We start from the raw sequence: 14,853 nt of genomic DNA, 5'->3' as shown, positions 1-14,853 counted from the left end.
TGGGGAATCTCGGAATTCCGAGGTCAAAGTTTATACAGGGGTCAAATTTCAAAGTTGCTCAAAGTTTGATTTAAACTTATTCCACAACATTTCTCAGGTCATACGGATTCAGAAAATGTATAGTTTGACCTATCTACAGCTTATCATTCCGGAGTTATAAGCAAAAAGGTCAACTTTTGAGCTACACATGGGTCAAAACAGAAAATACCTCCGATTTTAATGAAAATGGTTTCAAGTTTTTCGTTTTGTAATCAAGAAAAAGAATTGTTTGCATTATCTAGGACATTTGGTTACCCGGGAAATACAGCAAAATAAGTCGCAACCAATCGCCTGATTAGGTATTGACCCGTTTCACTATGTTACCTTGGCAACAAAACATCTAAGGTATTGCAAATAATTCCTTATTGAAAATGTTATAACAAGTGAAACATCAAAATCGGAGGAAATTTTCTGTGTTGACCCATGTGGAGCCCAAATGTTGACCTTCGACCTTTTTGCTCCAGAACGTCGTAGATAGGTCAAACTGTACATTTTCTTAATACTTACGACCACAAATATTTTGGAATTAGTTTCAACAAAATTTTATATTTTTTGACCCCTATATAAACTTTGACCTTGGAATTACGGGATTATACAAACGGCTAACGTTATAACAACCATGTCCCTCAATAAGTGACCCACTAGGAGAGTGTATACCAATTATGTTGCTTGTATCACCATGTACTCAATTGATACGTTAATCTGCAGTACTAATTTATATATATTGGTGCGCATCCTACCAAAACACTACATGTAATACCTGAAAGGTCGCATCCTACCAAAAAACACCACGTAGTACCTGAAAGGTGGTAATTTGACAGCGGTAGTTGCGTTCTTGCTATGTAAGTGTGACTTAATTCCCATAAATAGAATCACAATAGACTACTAAAACTTACAAAAAGGTAAGAGACCTTTTTCTGCGAGTTACAGGTTGTAGGTCATAGACCTAAATCAAACTCAATATTAGGCTTGCTTGTGTAACAGGTTTTGTTAAGGGGTCACGTACAGAGACCTGGCGATGCATAACTAATTGTAAATTATTCGATGCGCGAGCATCTTCAACAGACTATATGACCTTTGAGCAGTTTGCTACACTGTGCATGCAGCTTTCGCGTGTTTCTTCGGATGGAAAAAAATGTGAGGAATTGTGCGGAATCTCGTGTAGCAATAGAATTGGACACTTTGACAACTTACAATGCCTGCAACTGTAAGTATGCCTTGTAACCATCACAAAGTACATCGGCGACTCGTACCCTATGTGTGCAAAAGGTGATATATGATTCGAACAATCTTATAACATTGACAGAATAAACAGAACAGATCTATTAAGGAGTATAGTTAGTGAGAAACATCCCACCGTCGCGGCCTTTATCATATGGGTGTCTATCTCTCTACGGTGGGAACTTATTTGTGTACTTTCCCCGATAGCAAGTACCGGCCACACAAATCCAATGGACTGCGAGGTAAAAAAACCGCGCGCAATGCGCTGTGTCATGTTGGCTCCCGATCTCCTAGCATGTTGTGGGGATAAACTTACTGGGGACCATCACGATCGTTCGCTACGTTCTTCAGGGCTATTTATTGTCCAACTTAGTGGAGAGTCATGTTCCGAAACTATTAGTTGGACGTGAACAACTAGAGTATGATCAATGGTGTCAAAAGCTGCTTACAAATCAACAACACCAAGAAAACAGCCAGCCGATCGTCAATCACATGCATAATGACATGAATGATATAATTTTTGACTATCATCAAGACCATTTTTGTGCTGTGGTTGGACGGTCTAGATATTGCCATTATGGTCTAATACCATTTCGTCTAATCATCTCATGGTCTAACACCATTTGGTCTACTAACAGGAAGGCTAATGATCATTTAGTCTAATATTCACTTATAGCATTATTTGTTCCCATGACCATTACGTCTAGCACTCATTTAGTCTCATAACTAACTAACATTTTCTAATAACCATTTAGTCTAATAACTAGTTGGTCTAATAATCATATGGTCTAATAAGTAATTTGTCCAATTGCCATTTCGTCCGATTTGCCACTAGACCAAATGGTTTGTAGACCCGTTTGTAGACCAAATGGTTATTAGACCAAATAGATATTACACTTTGCTTCTAGAAACACCTGACAAAAGGTCACAAAAGGACATTCTCAACAGGACGTAAAGAACATGCACCAGTCATTCACCAGTATCACACCGCTGACGGAGTATGGTTACTCTGAAATTATTCGGACAAAAACGTGAGTGTTGTTGACTAGTTTTAAACTTTTCTTTGATAATATACTTAATGGTTACTAGGGTTATTAGACCAAATGTGTTGTACTAAATTGTTTTAGCCTTAATGGTTATGAGACTAAATGGTTAAGCGTAAATGGTTATTGGGTGTAATGGTTATTATATTAAATGGTTTGCAGTCATACTGGTTATAGACCGCGTGGGTTTAGACCAACTGCATTATTATACTATGTGGGTATAAGACGAAATGGTATAAGACCAAATGGCCCGACCCGTTTGGACTTTAAGCCGATTGGAACGTTTTACAAAGACTATTGCCATTTAATAACATGAATAGAAATACGACTTGATACCTTTTCAATATTTTAGACACAAAAGCTATATACCAGTCGGTTAAATCATAAGGACATTTGCATCTGAAGTTGGCGTCTGTTTGTTTAAGGAGAAGAGTCACAATGTTTGACTCTCAGCAAGACCATATTCGTGCTGTGGTTGGACGATCTATTGCCATTATGGTCTAATGCCATTTTGTCTATTTATCACATGTTCTAACACAAAAAAAAGGTAAAGGAGACGATCCTGTATAAACAGTGATCGGAGTGCCCATCTCTCTTTCATTGGCGATTGGGCCAGACTCCTCTATGTAATGTTGCTATAGGGGTATCGCTACACCTCCTCTACAGCGAGTCTGTTACCTTCCCAGCATTTAAGAATGCCGTACCCATTTAAACACCTGGGTGGAGAGGAGTAATCGAGATAAAGTGCCTTACTCAAGGGCACAACACGATGGCGTCGCCGGGGCTCGAACCCGCAACCTTCCGATTATGAGTCAGCGCCCGTTCCGCTAGGCCACCGTGCTCTAACACAATTTGTTCTAATAACAGGAAGGCTAATGATCATTAAGTCTAATATCCACTAAGTCTAGTATATATTATTCGTTTCCATGACCATTACGTCTAATACTCATATAGTCTCATAACCAACTAATACTTTCTAATAACCATTTAGTCTAATAACTAGTTGGTCTAATAATCATTATGATCTAATAAGCAATTTGTCAAAATCTTTTCCGGTTTGCTTTTGCGCGATGTGCACTATGCAGCCCGCGCATGTAACATGTGCCATTAGACCAAATGGTTTGTAGACCAAATAGTTATTAGACCAAATAGATATGATACTTAATGGTTACTAGGGTTATTAGACCAAATTTGTATTTTACTTAATTGTTTTAGACTGAATGGTTATTAGACTGAATGGTTATTCGCCTAAATGGTTATTGTTTCTAATGGTTATTATATTAAATGGTTTGTAGTCATACTGGTTATAGACCACATGGGTTTAGACCAACTGTATTAGACTATGTGGGTATTGGACGAAATGGTATTAGACCAAATGGCAAGTCCCCGGTTGGACTTGTAAGCTGATTAGAACGTTTGACAGACTATTGTCATTAACATGCTTAGAAATACGACTTACCTTAAGTTTCAATATTTTAGACACAAAAGCTGTATACCGGTCGGTTATTCATAAGGAAATTTGCCTGAAGTTAGCGTCTATTTTTTAAGGAGAAGAGTCATAATAATAATTTTTCCTTGAGAACCTGATGTTCAGAAAATGAGTGCGTGGTCAAAGAATTGATGACAATGGACACCAAAGCATGGCGAATAGTACATATTAGTCTGTCGGTGTTTCTCTGAAGTAACCATGTTGCAAGAGAGTCCAGGCCGCCCACATGTCATATTTGGGGAGTTTGCGATTTTGCCGACTTCTTCCACTGCAGTTGAAACAGAATTATGATTATATGAATCTCTTTTATAGTAAAAACGGTTATGGTTTATTTATCCGGATTTTGATCACCATACGTCCAATGTCATTCTATACTAACAACACAGTAGTGTTTCTAAAGAAAAAATAAACCCGAATTTAAAAGTTGCAGTTTACAGCGATCAATGCTTAGGCACAACATCGTTTTTGGTCCTATAGCGCTATCGGTACCGAAGAGGTACCGATAGCACTTGCTATCGTACCCTGAACATTTGTTCAGTGCATATGTTTTAACACTATGCAACTATTAATTATCATACTTGATCGGGCACCGATAGTTCTATAGGACCAAACTGGACGTGGTACCTTATTACGAAAGTATTATGGCATGTAAAATCTGCCGTTATCGTCACGCTGAATTCAAATCAATACAAATCACTTCAACCTTTAAAACTGGTGTTGTTTATATTGAATGACATTGGTTGTATGGTGTATCAAAATCCGCATAAATAAAAAAGTGACCCTTACAATGTTGCAATATTGTGAATACGATTAAGGGGGTACTACACCCCTGGCCAATTTTGTGCCTATATTTGCATCTTGCTAAAAAATTATAGCACATTGGTGACAAGTAAGATACATATATATTATAGTGACAAGGACTACAACTACTGCACTGAAAATTCAGCAACTGAAGGCAAGTAGTTATTGATTTATTGATCAAATATTGGGTTTACCTCATTTTTGATTGTAACTCCACAACCGTTGTCTGTGCTGAAATAAAACTTCCAGTTCAGTAGTTGTAGTCATTGTCCTTATAATATACATATCTTACTTGTCACCAAAACGCTATAATTTTTGAGAAAAGTGCAAAAATAGGCACATAATTGGGCAGGGGTGTTGTACCCCCTTAACAGTTCTGAAGCGTTAGGCGTATTTATAACGGCTACGTTACTCTTTGTGAGGTCTTTACATAATAGTGACAGTTGATACTTTTTAATTAAAATTTTTCAACTGGGCATTATTCCGAAAATGGTATAAGAGTCATTATTCCAAAACGTAATTATTCCTACTATTAGTTCAACAATGGTACAAGAATCATTATTCTGAAAGGAAATTATTCCGAAGGGCCCTTGGTCCGAAAAAGGTATGCGGGTCTTTCTCTGAAAGCATTCGGTTCAACGATTCTTCAGAATAATTACTTTTTACAGCAAAAACCTGTCGGGAAAAAAGATCTTTCGGAAAACTGACCATTGGGAATAAAGTACTTTCGGAGCAAAAACCATCCGGAGTTAAACAAATATTCAGGAAAAAGAATACTTCGGAATATAGACATGCACCCAATAAGTGTTATGAAACAAAACAAAATCTCGATGACGTCCTATTAGTGTGTGAGCTCGAGGGGTTGAGAGCTACCAGGGGGGGGCAAAGCTTCTCTGCTATCATAGGTAGTTGACATCATAGGCTACACAGAACTGCCTGATAGCAATTGTACTGGAGAACTTTTGGCGGGAAAAGATCACCGAATTTTAGAAAGGGTCAAATTTCTAAAATGAACATTTTGACACCTATTGTCAAAAGCGGAGCACTTTGTGATCTTTTTTACCCCAATTGAGCCAAAAATGTGACCGTTGACCTTTTCGTTAATAACTCAAGAACAGTTCGTCCAGAGAGGTCAAACTATACCTTGTCTGAATCATTATGGCTAGAGGAATACATTATAATATTTTTAACACAATTTGAGCAAGTTTGAAATTTGACCCAATGTAAAGTTCGATGACCTTTTTCCCACCAAAACCTACTCCGGTACAATTGCTATCAGTCATTTTTGTGCAGCCCATGATGTCAACTACCTTTGGTAAAAGTGCATCTTTACTCCCCCTCAAGTGGTAACTCTCAACCCCGCGAGCTCACCACTAATAGGACGTCATCGAGAATTTGTTTTGTTCCATAACACTCATTGGGTACACTTCTATATTCAGAAGTATAGAAGTTTTTTGTTCCGAAAGTACGTTATCCCCAATGGTTTCGGAGGAATGACCCGTATACTTTTTATTTCAGACTAAGGCCCTTTCGGAATAAGTATCTTTCAGATAATGACTCTTGTACCATTTTTGAACTAATAGTTGGAGTAAAAACCTTTTGGAGTAAAGAATTTTGGAGAAGTTATCTTTGGAACAAAAACCATTCGGAGTAATACCCGAACAAATGTCCCTTTTTACTAAATACCTTTTGGACAAATGACGATTTCGGAGCAAAACCTTTTGAGTTTATGCCCTTCAATAAAAACCGCCGTTCAAACAAACCGTCGGATTAAATACCGTTCAGGATAAAAACACACCTACGAAAATCGCCATGTTTCCAGCGTGATCAAAATAACGAATAACGCGATGGAGTGCATTCACCGATAACTATTGGATCTTCAGTTCTAAGCTGGGTCTCAGTCAAGCACATGACGTCACATCGTTCTGGATAATATATGGGTAATACATAACATGGATATTACGTCTACTCTACGTTTCCCGATTTATAGTCTTTAAGTTACTCAAGTTCTGTTTATGTTGTTGATATCTCCCCAGATTATTACATCTGCAAGAAATAAAAGTTGGTATCGGAGTTAGGACATTTTGTTGTATAACCACTATAGACTCTGGTGGAAACAATGAAGTGTCCGTCTAATGTGAGTTCCAGTTCGTCTGCTCCTTGAACAAAAATGCCGAAACTCCCAAGGTTAGACCAAGTATCATTATGGAAGACGTAAACGTAGAACTTGTAAGTCAAGGTATTGTAAAAAAGTTAAAATGGTTCAGACAGTTAGGCAGTATATAAGAGCCCCCATGTTTTGTGCGTTTTATAAATGTCAATTCTTATTATTATAGTACTCTTATGATGGTGTTCTCCAATTATGGCTTCAATCGCAACTCATACATTTTCTCATAAAATGGCATGCTGTGATCAACGCACACCAGTACATCTTCTGACAATTCTTTGCGGGTCGGCATATCACCATTCAGCGGAAAAAATTGCGTACTCTTCAGTGCATTCGCGTAGAAGCCCCCGCATGCAAGGAAATTAGCCATCAGAGTCTCTTTGCATCCTTTCCACGACTTAATCACATCAATCCCCGCAGGCCATTCTAGTATCTCATCATTGAATGGCATTCCAAGCAGCTCGCAGTACTGGCGCATTATAGAGGCTGGATTCGCCAACAAATCGTCAGCATCGATGACGATTGGAGAATCTGATCCACAATTTTCCTGGATATGCATCATCAGTTCGTATTGTGGCTTAAATGCGCGGCTTTGCGGCACGTCACACATACGGAATTTGGTATGTCCCCCCAAGTTAACAAGCACCTTCTTCTGTGATGGAAACGTGCGATATGGGTTACGAATAATAAAGGTGTGGCGATACCCTGTCGGGAGCATATCATACCTGGCGTCAAGTGCGTACGCCATATCTTTGCAAAACACAAGATCCTTGTCAGGATATTCGGCCTCTAATTCACTCATCGCGTACGTATACGTACATACGTCAGCATCAAACGCCATTGGGAGATCAAGCTTCATTTCGTTGTACATATTCACCAATTCTGACTTTTTCTTCTTTACATCGTCGACGCTCATCAGTGTAGTAACACAGTGCTTTTCTGGGCCCAAGTGGTAAGCGATTGTGAATGGTTCGTTGATAATTTGCGCCTTTGGAATGAAGCTCATACATTTTGTGAACGCAGTAGATATAGACCGAGGTACCGACCATAGCATTACTCGCTGAGGAGCCACGTCATTCATAGCCATTTTAATGTGAATCTATCACAACAAACAGAACAAAATATTACTTAGGCTATATACGCCCGAAAAATAAAATAACGTACGTTTCCTTTTCGACCTATGTAGGCCAAGCCATTATGATGAAATTTCTATGAGCACCATAATTATTAAAAGTCCTAAAATACGCATAATTTGACTCGACTCATCTCCAAAATGGGCAAAATGGTTAAATGACATATTTTGGGCCCCACAGGGGTAAAAAAATTAACATTGAAAAAACATAATTCATGTAACAATCATTAGGGACGCACCATTAGACTTCAAGGGGGGGGGGGGGTGGAGGAAGTTGGGGTCGGGACAAGATTTTTTTTTCATGCATTTATACAGTTTGGTGAGGAAAGGTTTTTTTTTTTTTTTTTTTTTAATGTTGGTAGGAAAGTTTTTTTTTTGCTCATGTAGTGGGGGAAGTTTTTTTTTTTCAAAACTTCCTCCCCACCCCTTGAAGTCTAATGGTGCGTCCCTTATGTAGTCCAACTTGGTCTCTCTGATATTCAGTCTGTATGGCCCTGAACTCACTACTCGTAATCAGTTTAACACTCCAAGTGGGGTCCAATATAAGGGCCCCGCAGGGCAAGGAAGCAAGAGTAACGTACCTTAATGTAACATTGCCCAACAGCAACCTTAATGTAAAACAGAGGGCGCTATTTACTGCTGTATATTTGGTCTCATGATTACAAGTATGGGTTAGTTCCATTCAGACTGAATTTTAGAGAGACCAGGTTGTATATAATTTGGTTCATCTCAAGTAAATGTTTGGTAGTGACGTAAATGCTACTTCGTGATTGCGCCGCAAGCGTGCGTGAACACTCAGGGCGTTTAACTTTACGCGCGCTATTTGATAATCCGGCGAGCGAAATACTCGCATACGTCACTACCAAACTTGAGATGAACCAAATTATAGTTGCAGCTATCGATACCGCAACTGTAAGTAAAGTACTCAGTTGTCCATGTTGTCGGGAGCGGATCCCGGATTTGGGGTGGGGGTGGGGTGCATATAGGGCGACTCCACGCGAGAGCATGACCCGCTTTAATACGTTTCATTGCGATCCCCTGGTATGCAAATCCAGGATAGAAAGTGTCTACACGGCGCTGGAATCCGCATGGCGTATGCGTGTAGGGTGCTGATGACGCAATGCTGTCTGTGCGGAGAGGAGATAACATTGAAACGCATCCCAGGAATGCATTTTAATACGAATCCCGCCTCTTGCTCATGTGGAGTCACCCACTTTGTTTCATTCTTCTAATTCTCGTCATTTTTTCTTTCCGGAGGGGGGTGCTCCTTTGTGGAATGGCCACGGCTTGAGTCGAATTCGCCAGAAAAGTGACCTAATAATTGGATTAACTACCATAGCAATAGGTGAAAACCTAAAATATATCGCGCTGCACTACAAGCAGGTTGCACTCATCATCAATACAATACAATACGCTCTTTTCAAAGATACAAATCTTACAGGTGCGAGTGATCATCATGATATGGTTCAATGCAGAGGTACCACGTGAACGTACTAGTGCAGCGCGGTATAATCAAAGATTGCTATGGTAGTTAATCCGATTATTACGTCACTTCGCCGGCAAATACTACATGTAGTATAACTGTTGGTTTTGTTATAATGGTATATTGTTTTGCTTCTTCCTGCCTCCGCACAGATGACAATGTCTTTTGGAAAATATAGGGTGTTCTATTATGACAGGGTGGTGTCGAATTATCTTAATCAGTGTTCAGTCTCCGCTTCAAGAATGCCGGGCAAGTATGATGTGTTATGTGATAATAAATGCGTTAACATTCTTGTCCGTGTACGTGGTGCTTTAACACATGGCATCATTTTGGTGTGACCAATCGGCACGATTGAAGCCTTGAATAACATCCAATTGACGTCTCACGTACAAGCACCGCGTGCACACACGAAAATCTAAAGGCGCTACACACCGACATTGCCTGGTTAATAATTACTTTGTACAGCAGAGACACTAAAATCAATACCCGGGTTCGATACACGTGAATGTGCTATGCACGATTTGATATTCAGACGATAAATATTTGGATACCGGGGTAGAAAATGACAAATATCTCCCGTAATTTTTTTATTCTAAAGACATATTTTTTTGCTTGCACTTGAATATATGTGTTGAAAGGATATGAAGCGTATTGAGAAAGAACCGTGTATATTGAAATTAAAAATTCTGATTTTATATGTGCCGAACTATAGCTCAGCGTAGGCCACTCGTGGAGGCAGTCTAAAGGCAGATGACCTCATGGCGTATACCATGCTCACTCACACACAGAGAGGTCAGTCACCAGGCTATTGTCAATAGCCTTAGTCGGATGTCCCTCGGCCCATTATGCGTCTCAAAACTATTAAACAGGTCGGAACAAAATGGCCATGCGTGGCTGTGGATTCAACCTACCATGGCGATTTCTGCCATGAAGATATCGGGGCGATGACACTGTGCGCTAACTCCAAAGGCTGCTTTGTGTAAAATTCATTTTGAAGATATTCCTAACATTGCCAATCTAATAACATTGGACCACTGGAATAGTAACAATTTTTTGGTTATCTTAAAAAAATAATCATTGCAAATCTCTTTAACCTCCCACGTGCGAAGAAGAAAATAAAATAATTTATTTTTTGTTCCAAAATCTAGATATATCCAATGGCATTCATTATAAAACTTTGAATTATTATGAAATTCGCCCTTAATATGTGAGTGTGTGTGGTGTGCAGTGATTTGGGCGGTGAACGAGCATGGTCTATAGTGATTGGATGGAAGGTAAGCAAGGATAATTTACTGGGTGGGCAATTTTCCAAAAAATATAGTCCTGTTTTGGCGAAGAACTCGATCGGATGTATAAAAGTGGACTTTACCCCTAAATGAACCTTTGATCAATTGGATTGGGATACTAAAACTACTTGATTAAAAATAGCAGTCAAGTAGTCCCGTGGGTGCTGCTATGATAAGACCAATTATTCACAACGGATAGGTAATTTTCATACAAAAATCATCAACATTTATGAAAATTCCTTCTGCAACTACACCACGATTTCAGCCATTCTAATTTAGTAAACATTGTGACAAGAAAATTTGGAAAGTATTTATCGGCGGGAAAAAGTTTCAGACGGAAACGCGCGTATAATTATATAAACATATATACATACATGTGCGTATATGGGTGGGTCCATTGGGGGCGCGAGCACCCAAGGTAAAAGCAGTGGGCGACAAAAAGAAAGGGATGGCAGATGAAGAATGGGCGCCACTGGTTACGCCACTGAATAACCTCACCACACAGAACGGTGATCACCAGCTTCTTTTGTTATGCATAGTCGCGCTGAAGTCGATCGATACATGTTGAAATCAACACAATTCAGAGATACACCTTTTTGCTATGATATTAATTTTCTCGGTCAAATTAATATAAAACGATATTTTTTTTTTTGCTCTAGCAATGTCAGTTAAAAACATAGTGATTGGATATACAATTAAAAAAAATCCTGGTGTTAAAATTAAGCATGAAATTATGTCTTTTAGTATAAGATTTTTGATTTTTGTAGACTTTAACTTTGCCCGCGAGCTTTTTTCGGACTTCATGTTTTAGCGTTTCAAACTAATATTAATTCGCGCTAAAGAAAGATATTTCCCACATCTATACTGCACATCGTGTGGGTCTATATGTGACTCCTCGCCACAACTGAGCCCGGATGTCGCCAATCATCATTTTTGAGATATTCAACCAAAATATTCTGCTTGAAATTAGCTTTAAAATGATGTATATCATGTCTATAGTACTTGACATTTAAGTAGTGAAAAATCAATAAAACAGTCAATAAATCCTTTCTTTCCTATTGTTTATTGTTAAGTTCGATGGAGCATATCTCAATAGTGGCACTGGCGACATCCGGGCTCAGTTGTGGCGAGGAGTCACATATATTATAGTTTTATCAGAATATCCGTTTTGATTTCACCTTTTTCCACCTTTGTCCAACCAGTACTTTATTTCTAATATAACCAGCAGAAATAATCGTTATTTTTATTGTGGCTTGCAAAATCATCCATCCATGGGTACATTCGCGAGTTGCTTTTGACTAAAATTAATTGGTAGTCGGAATTGAAACATTGTGCAAGCAAAACCGAAATTCCGACAAAATTATGACATACAGCCCTATATGATGTGCTTTAGAAAGTTGGGAAATATCTTTCGTTACCGAATTATATTTATACTTTGAAAAGCAAAAACGTTGACCCCAGAAAAAGCTCGTGTGGCAAAATGAAGCCTGTGAAAATCGGAAATCTTACACTAGAAGCCTAAATTTCACACCTAAGTTTAACACCAGGGTTTGAAAAAAATACAGTACTAAGCATTATAGTTTTCTTCTGACATTTACCGAAAAAATGGAAATTATTGCTTTTCATTTGACCGAGAAAATTAATTATGAAGTGAAAAGGTGTAACTCAAAATGTTGGTTACTTCAAGACCGAATTCGATCGTTTCAAGCACCTAATTAAGTGACTGAGTGGGTCTTGTTTAACAATAGGCAGCGACTGACCACAATTCTGCCTGTCACAAAGTAGCAAAAAATCATGCAAAATCTTGCCGCCGTTCCATTCAAATGCACAGGAAAGACCTCGCACTGTGCCAAAGGTCATTTTGCTATGCTGTCTAGACACTGAAAAAATAACTCGCTTCGATGCATAGAAGCTCAAAACTCGTTTAAATTTATTTTCTCAAGTTAAAAGAGCCGCATTTTAATTGGTATCGGGCTAAGTTACACAACTGAAGTTGTGCTAGTATTGAGATACTACAATATCATGGTGTTGACAAGAATATGCTCTTTTGGTCATTATTCCTATATGCCTTACCCTTAAGGGCTCTGGTATAAGCGTTTGGGCAGTATTTTTGTAGGACAGAGCACATCAGACATATCGAATTGCATTCTGAATACGAAGAATGCCCTTCTTATATCAACTAATTTTGATTTTTTTTTAAATTCGCGATATAATACACATTTTATGGCAAATGATTAAAAATTGATCTTTTGATATGAAAGTTAAAGTGCATGTAGCTGGGATGAAAAACCGACGACCAATTGAAAATGTTGACCTTTCGTATTGAATATATGTATTTTTCCCCAAAACACCCCAAAAATAAAGGTCTTTTTGGGAAAAAAATGCATATCTTCAATATGAAAGGTCAAAATTTTCAATTGATTGTCGGCTTTTCCTCCCAGCTACATACACTTTAAGTACATATCATTAGATTCATAAAGTTTACTTCGAGGACTGTTATATATCACAAATTTAAAAAATATCAAATTTTAATAATTTGTCATAAAATTTGTATTGTATCGCAAATTAAAAAAAAAAAAAAATCAAAATTATTTGATATCAGAAGGAATTTCCTCGTATTCAAACTGTAATTTGGTATATCTAATGCGCTCTCATGTCCCACAAAAAATACCGGAAAACTTTGCCCTTAAGCAGATTTTTTCCTCAGTATCTGTTTTTGGTATAGAAACTCTAGCATGATTTTGCATGTAGACTATGTAATTCACAGATATCATAGACTTCGGGGGCCAGTCGCAAAAAATAATGACGGTCAATTTATTATGTTTCCTAGTCAGAGGGATCACGCAAGGGGTGATTTCAACTATCATAGCTGTCGCTCGTGTGAAGAAACAATGACAATTTCTTAGGCAAATTTAGTACACCTCTCTATGGGAGTTTTTTTGATGGTGAGATCTGAAATTCCCTTTAAATGAGCATAATAATCTATTTCCAAAATAAAACCAGACCGAACCGATATACATGCCTTATCATAAAACCTTGCACTTTGTTTCTTACTATCAAGTACAGGTATAACGTTTTCAATATGTTCAAGGTTTAACAACAAAGCGATCGGCCGACCGGAAAGAAATCAATGAACATTTAAACAAAGATCCTAAAAATAAAGGGTTTAGCGTGGGTTTAGCGCTGAAAGCAATAGCTGCCATGCGTCACATTTTAGATATGTACAGCACAAAATGCACACATTTTCACATGTGTATATGGCAGCTATTACAGATATGGCTTTCCTGCACGTACCCACGAATATAATTTAAATGGTGGTTTGGTGAAAAATCGAGAAGTATTATTTATAGCCAGGAATTTTAAAGAACAATATGAAGGAATGTGGAATCGTGCGACGGTTCGATCACGTGATGATTGTGGTTTCTGTAAGTTGATCTTAAGGGGTCTCATAGTGACCTTTTTCAGGTTAGGCTCTGTTAAAAAGTAAACATGCCCTACAATAATTATCATTATATTCTTTGTTTACGAACTTATATATCTAGAAAGATTTTGGGAGCAAATTAGTGACAAATCTGTATTTTGCACTTTTTTCATTGAAGAAAAATGTCAAAAACAATAGCTGTTGGAAATTTTGTTTAACTCTCTTCACGCGGGTGTCGACTGCAGACGACAAGTTTTTAAACAAAATCAAAATTCAAAAATTTCATAAATGTAAATGTTCATGACCATATTTGGAATCAGCATGAAAAATGCATTAAAACGAGTACAAACAAGCCTAGTATTGATTCAGTAGTTCTTAAGATAGCTCTTGATATTTTGAAAAATAATTCAAAACTTGAACTTTTTACATTGAAGCGCATGACTAGCACGCAAATGATTTTCCGTATGGTACTAGCGAGTTTCATTGCTACGCTTTGATTTGTACCCCGCCCCATTTTACTGTTTTCTATTGGTTTTACACATGTATGTACTAACATGAAGAATACTTTTTCACAATGACAATTATATCACTCTAATGTGTACTTTAGTTGATACCAAAGTTTGCATTCAATATAATGGTTTAGTGGAACAAAGAGCTATCTACAATTTGGGCATATCGAGATGATAAGCAAAAACGTCTGCAGATAGCCAAGATTCAGATAGCCCTTTGTTGCTCTAAACACCAGAGACCCCCAACGTTGCATATACAAAC

General features: G+C 38.0%; 1 protein-coding gene across 1 annotated transcript in view; it reads left to right on the top strand.

Annotated features, from left to right (window-relative positions):
* Positions 1-882: 882 nt before the first annotated feature.
* LOC140171544 (epithelial sodium channel subunit beta-like) overlaps positions 883-14,853 on the top strand; it is a 98,322-nt gene continuing 84,351 nt past the window's right edge. Inside the window, exons 1-3 of the mRNA XM_072194815.1 lie at positions 883-1,246; positions 2,169-2,291; positions 6,630-6,822. Of these exons, the coding sequence (XP_072050916.1) occupies positions 6,799-6,822 (24 nt within the window). The 5' untranslated portion in view covers positions 883-1,246; positions 2,169-2,291; positions 6,630-6,798. The remainder of the gene's footprint in view (positions 1,247-2,168; positions 2,292-6,629; positions 6,823-14,853) is intronic.

Source organism: Amphiura filiformis, chromosome 15, assembly GCF_039555335.1.
Source record: "Amphiura filiformis chromosome 15, Afil_fr2py, whole genome shotgun sequence".
Taxonomy (NCBI): Eukaryota; Metazoa; Echinodermata; class Ophiuroidea; order Amphilepidida; family Amphiuridae; genus Amphiura; species Amphiura filiformis.
The sequence above is the reverse complement of the archived record's forward strand: the minus strand, read 5'-3'. Positions and strand labels throughout refer to the sequence as shown.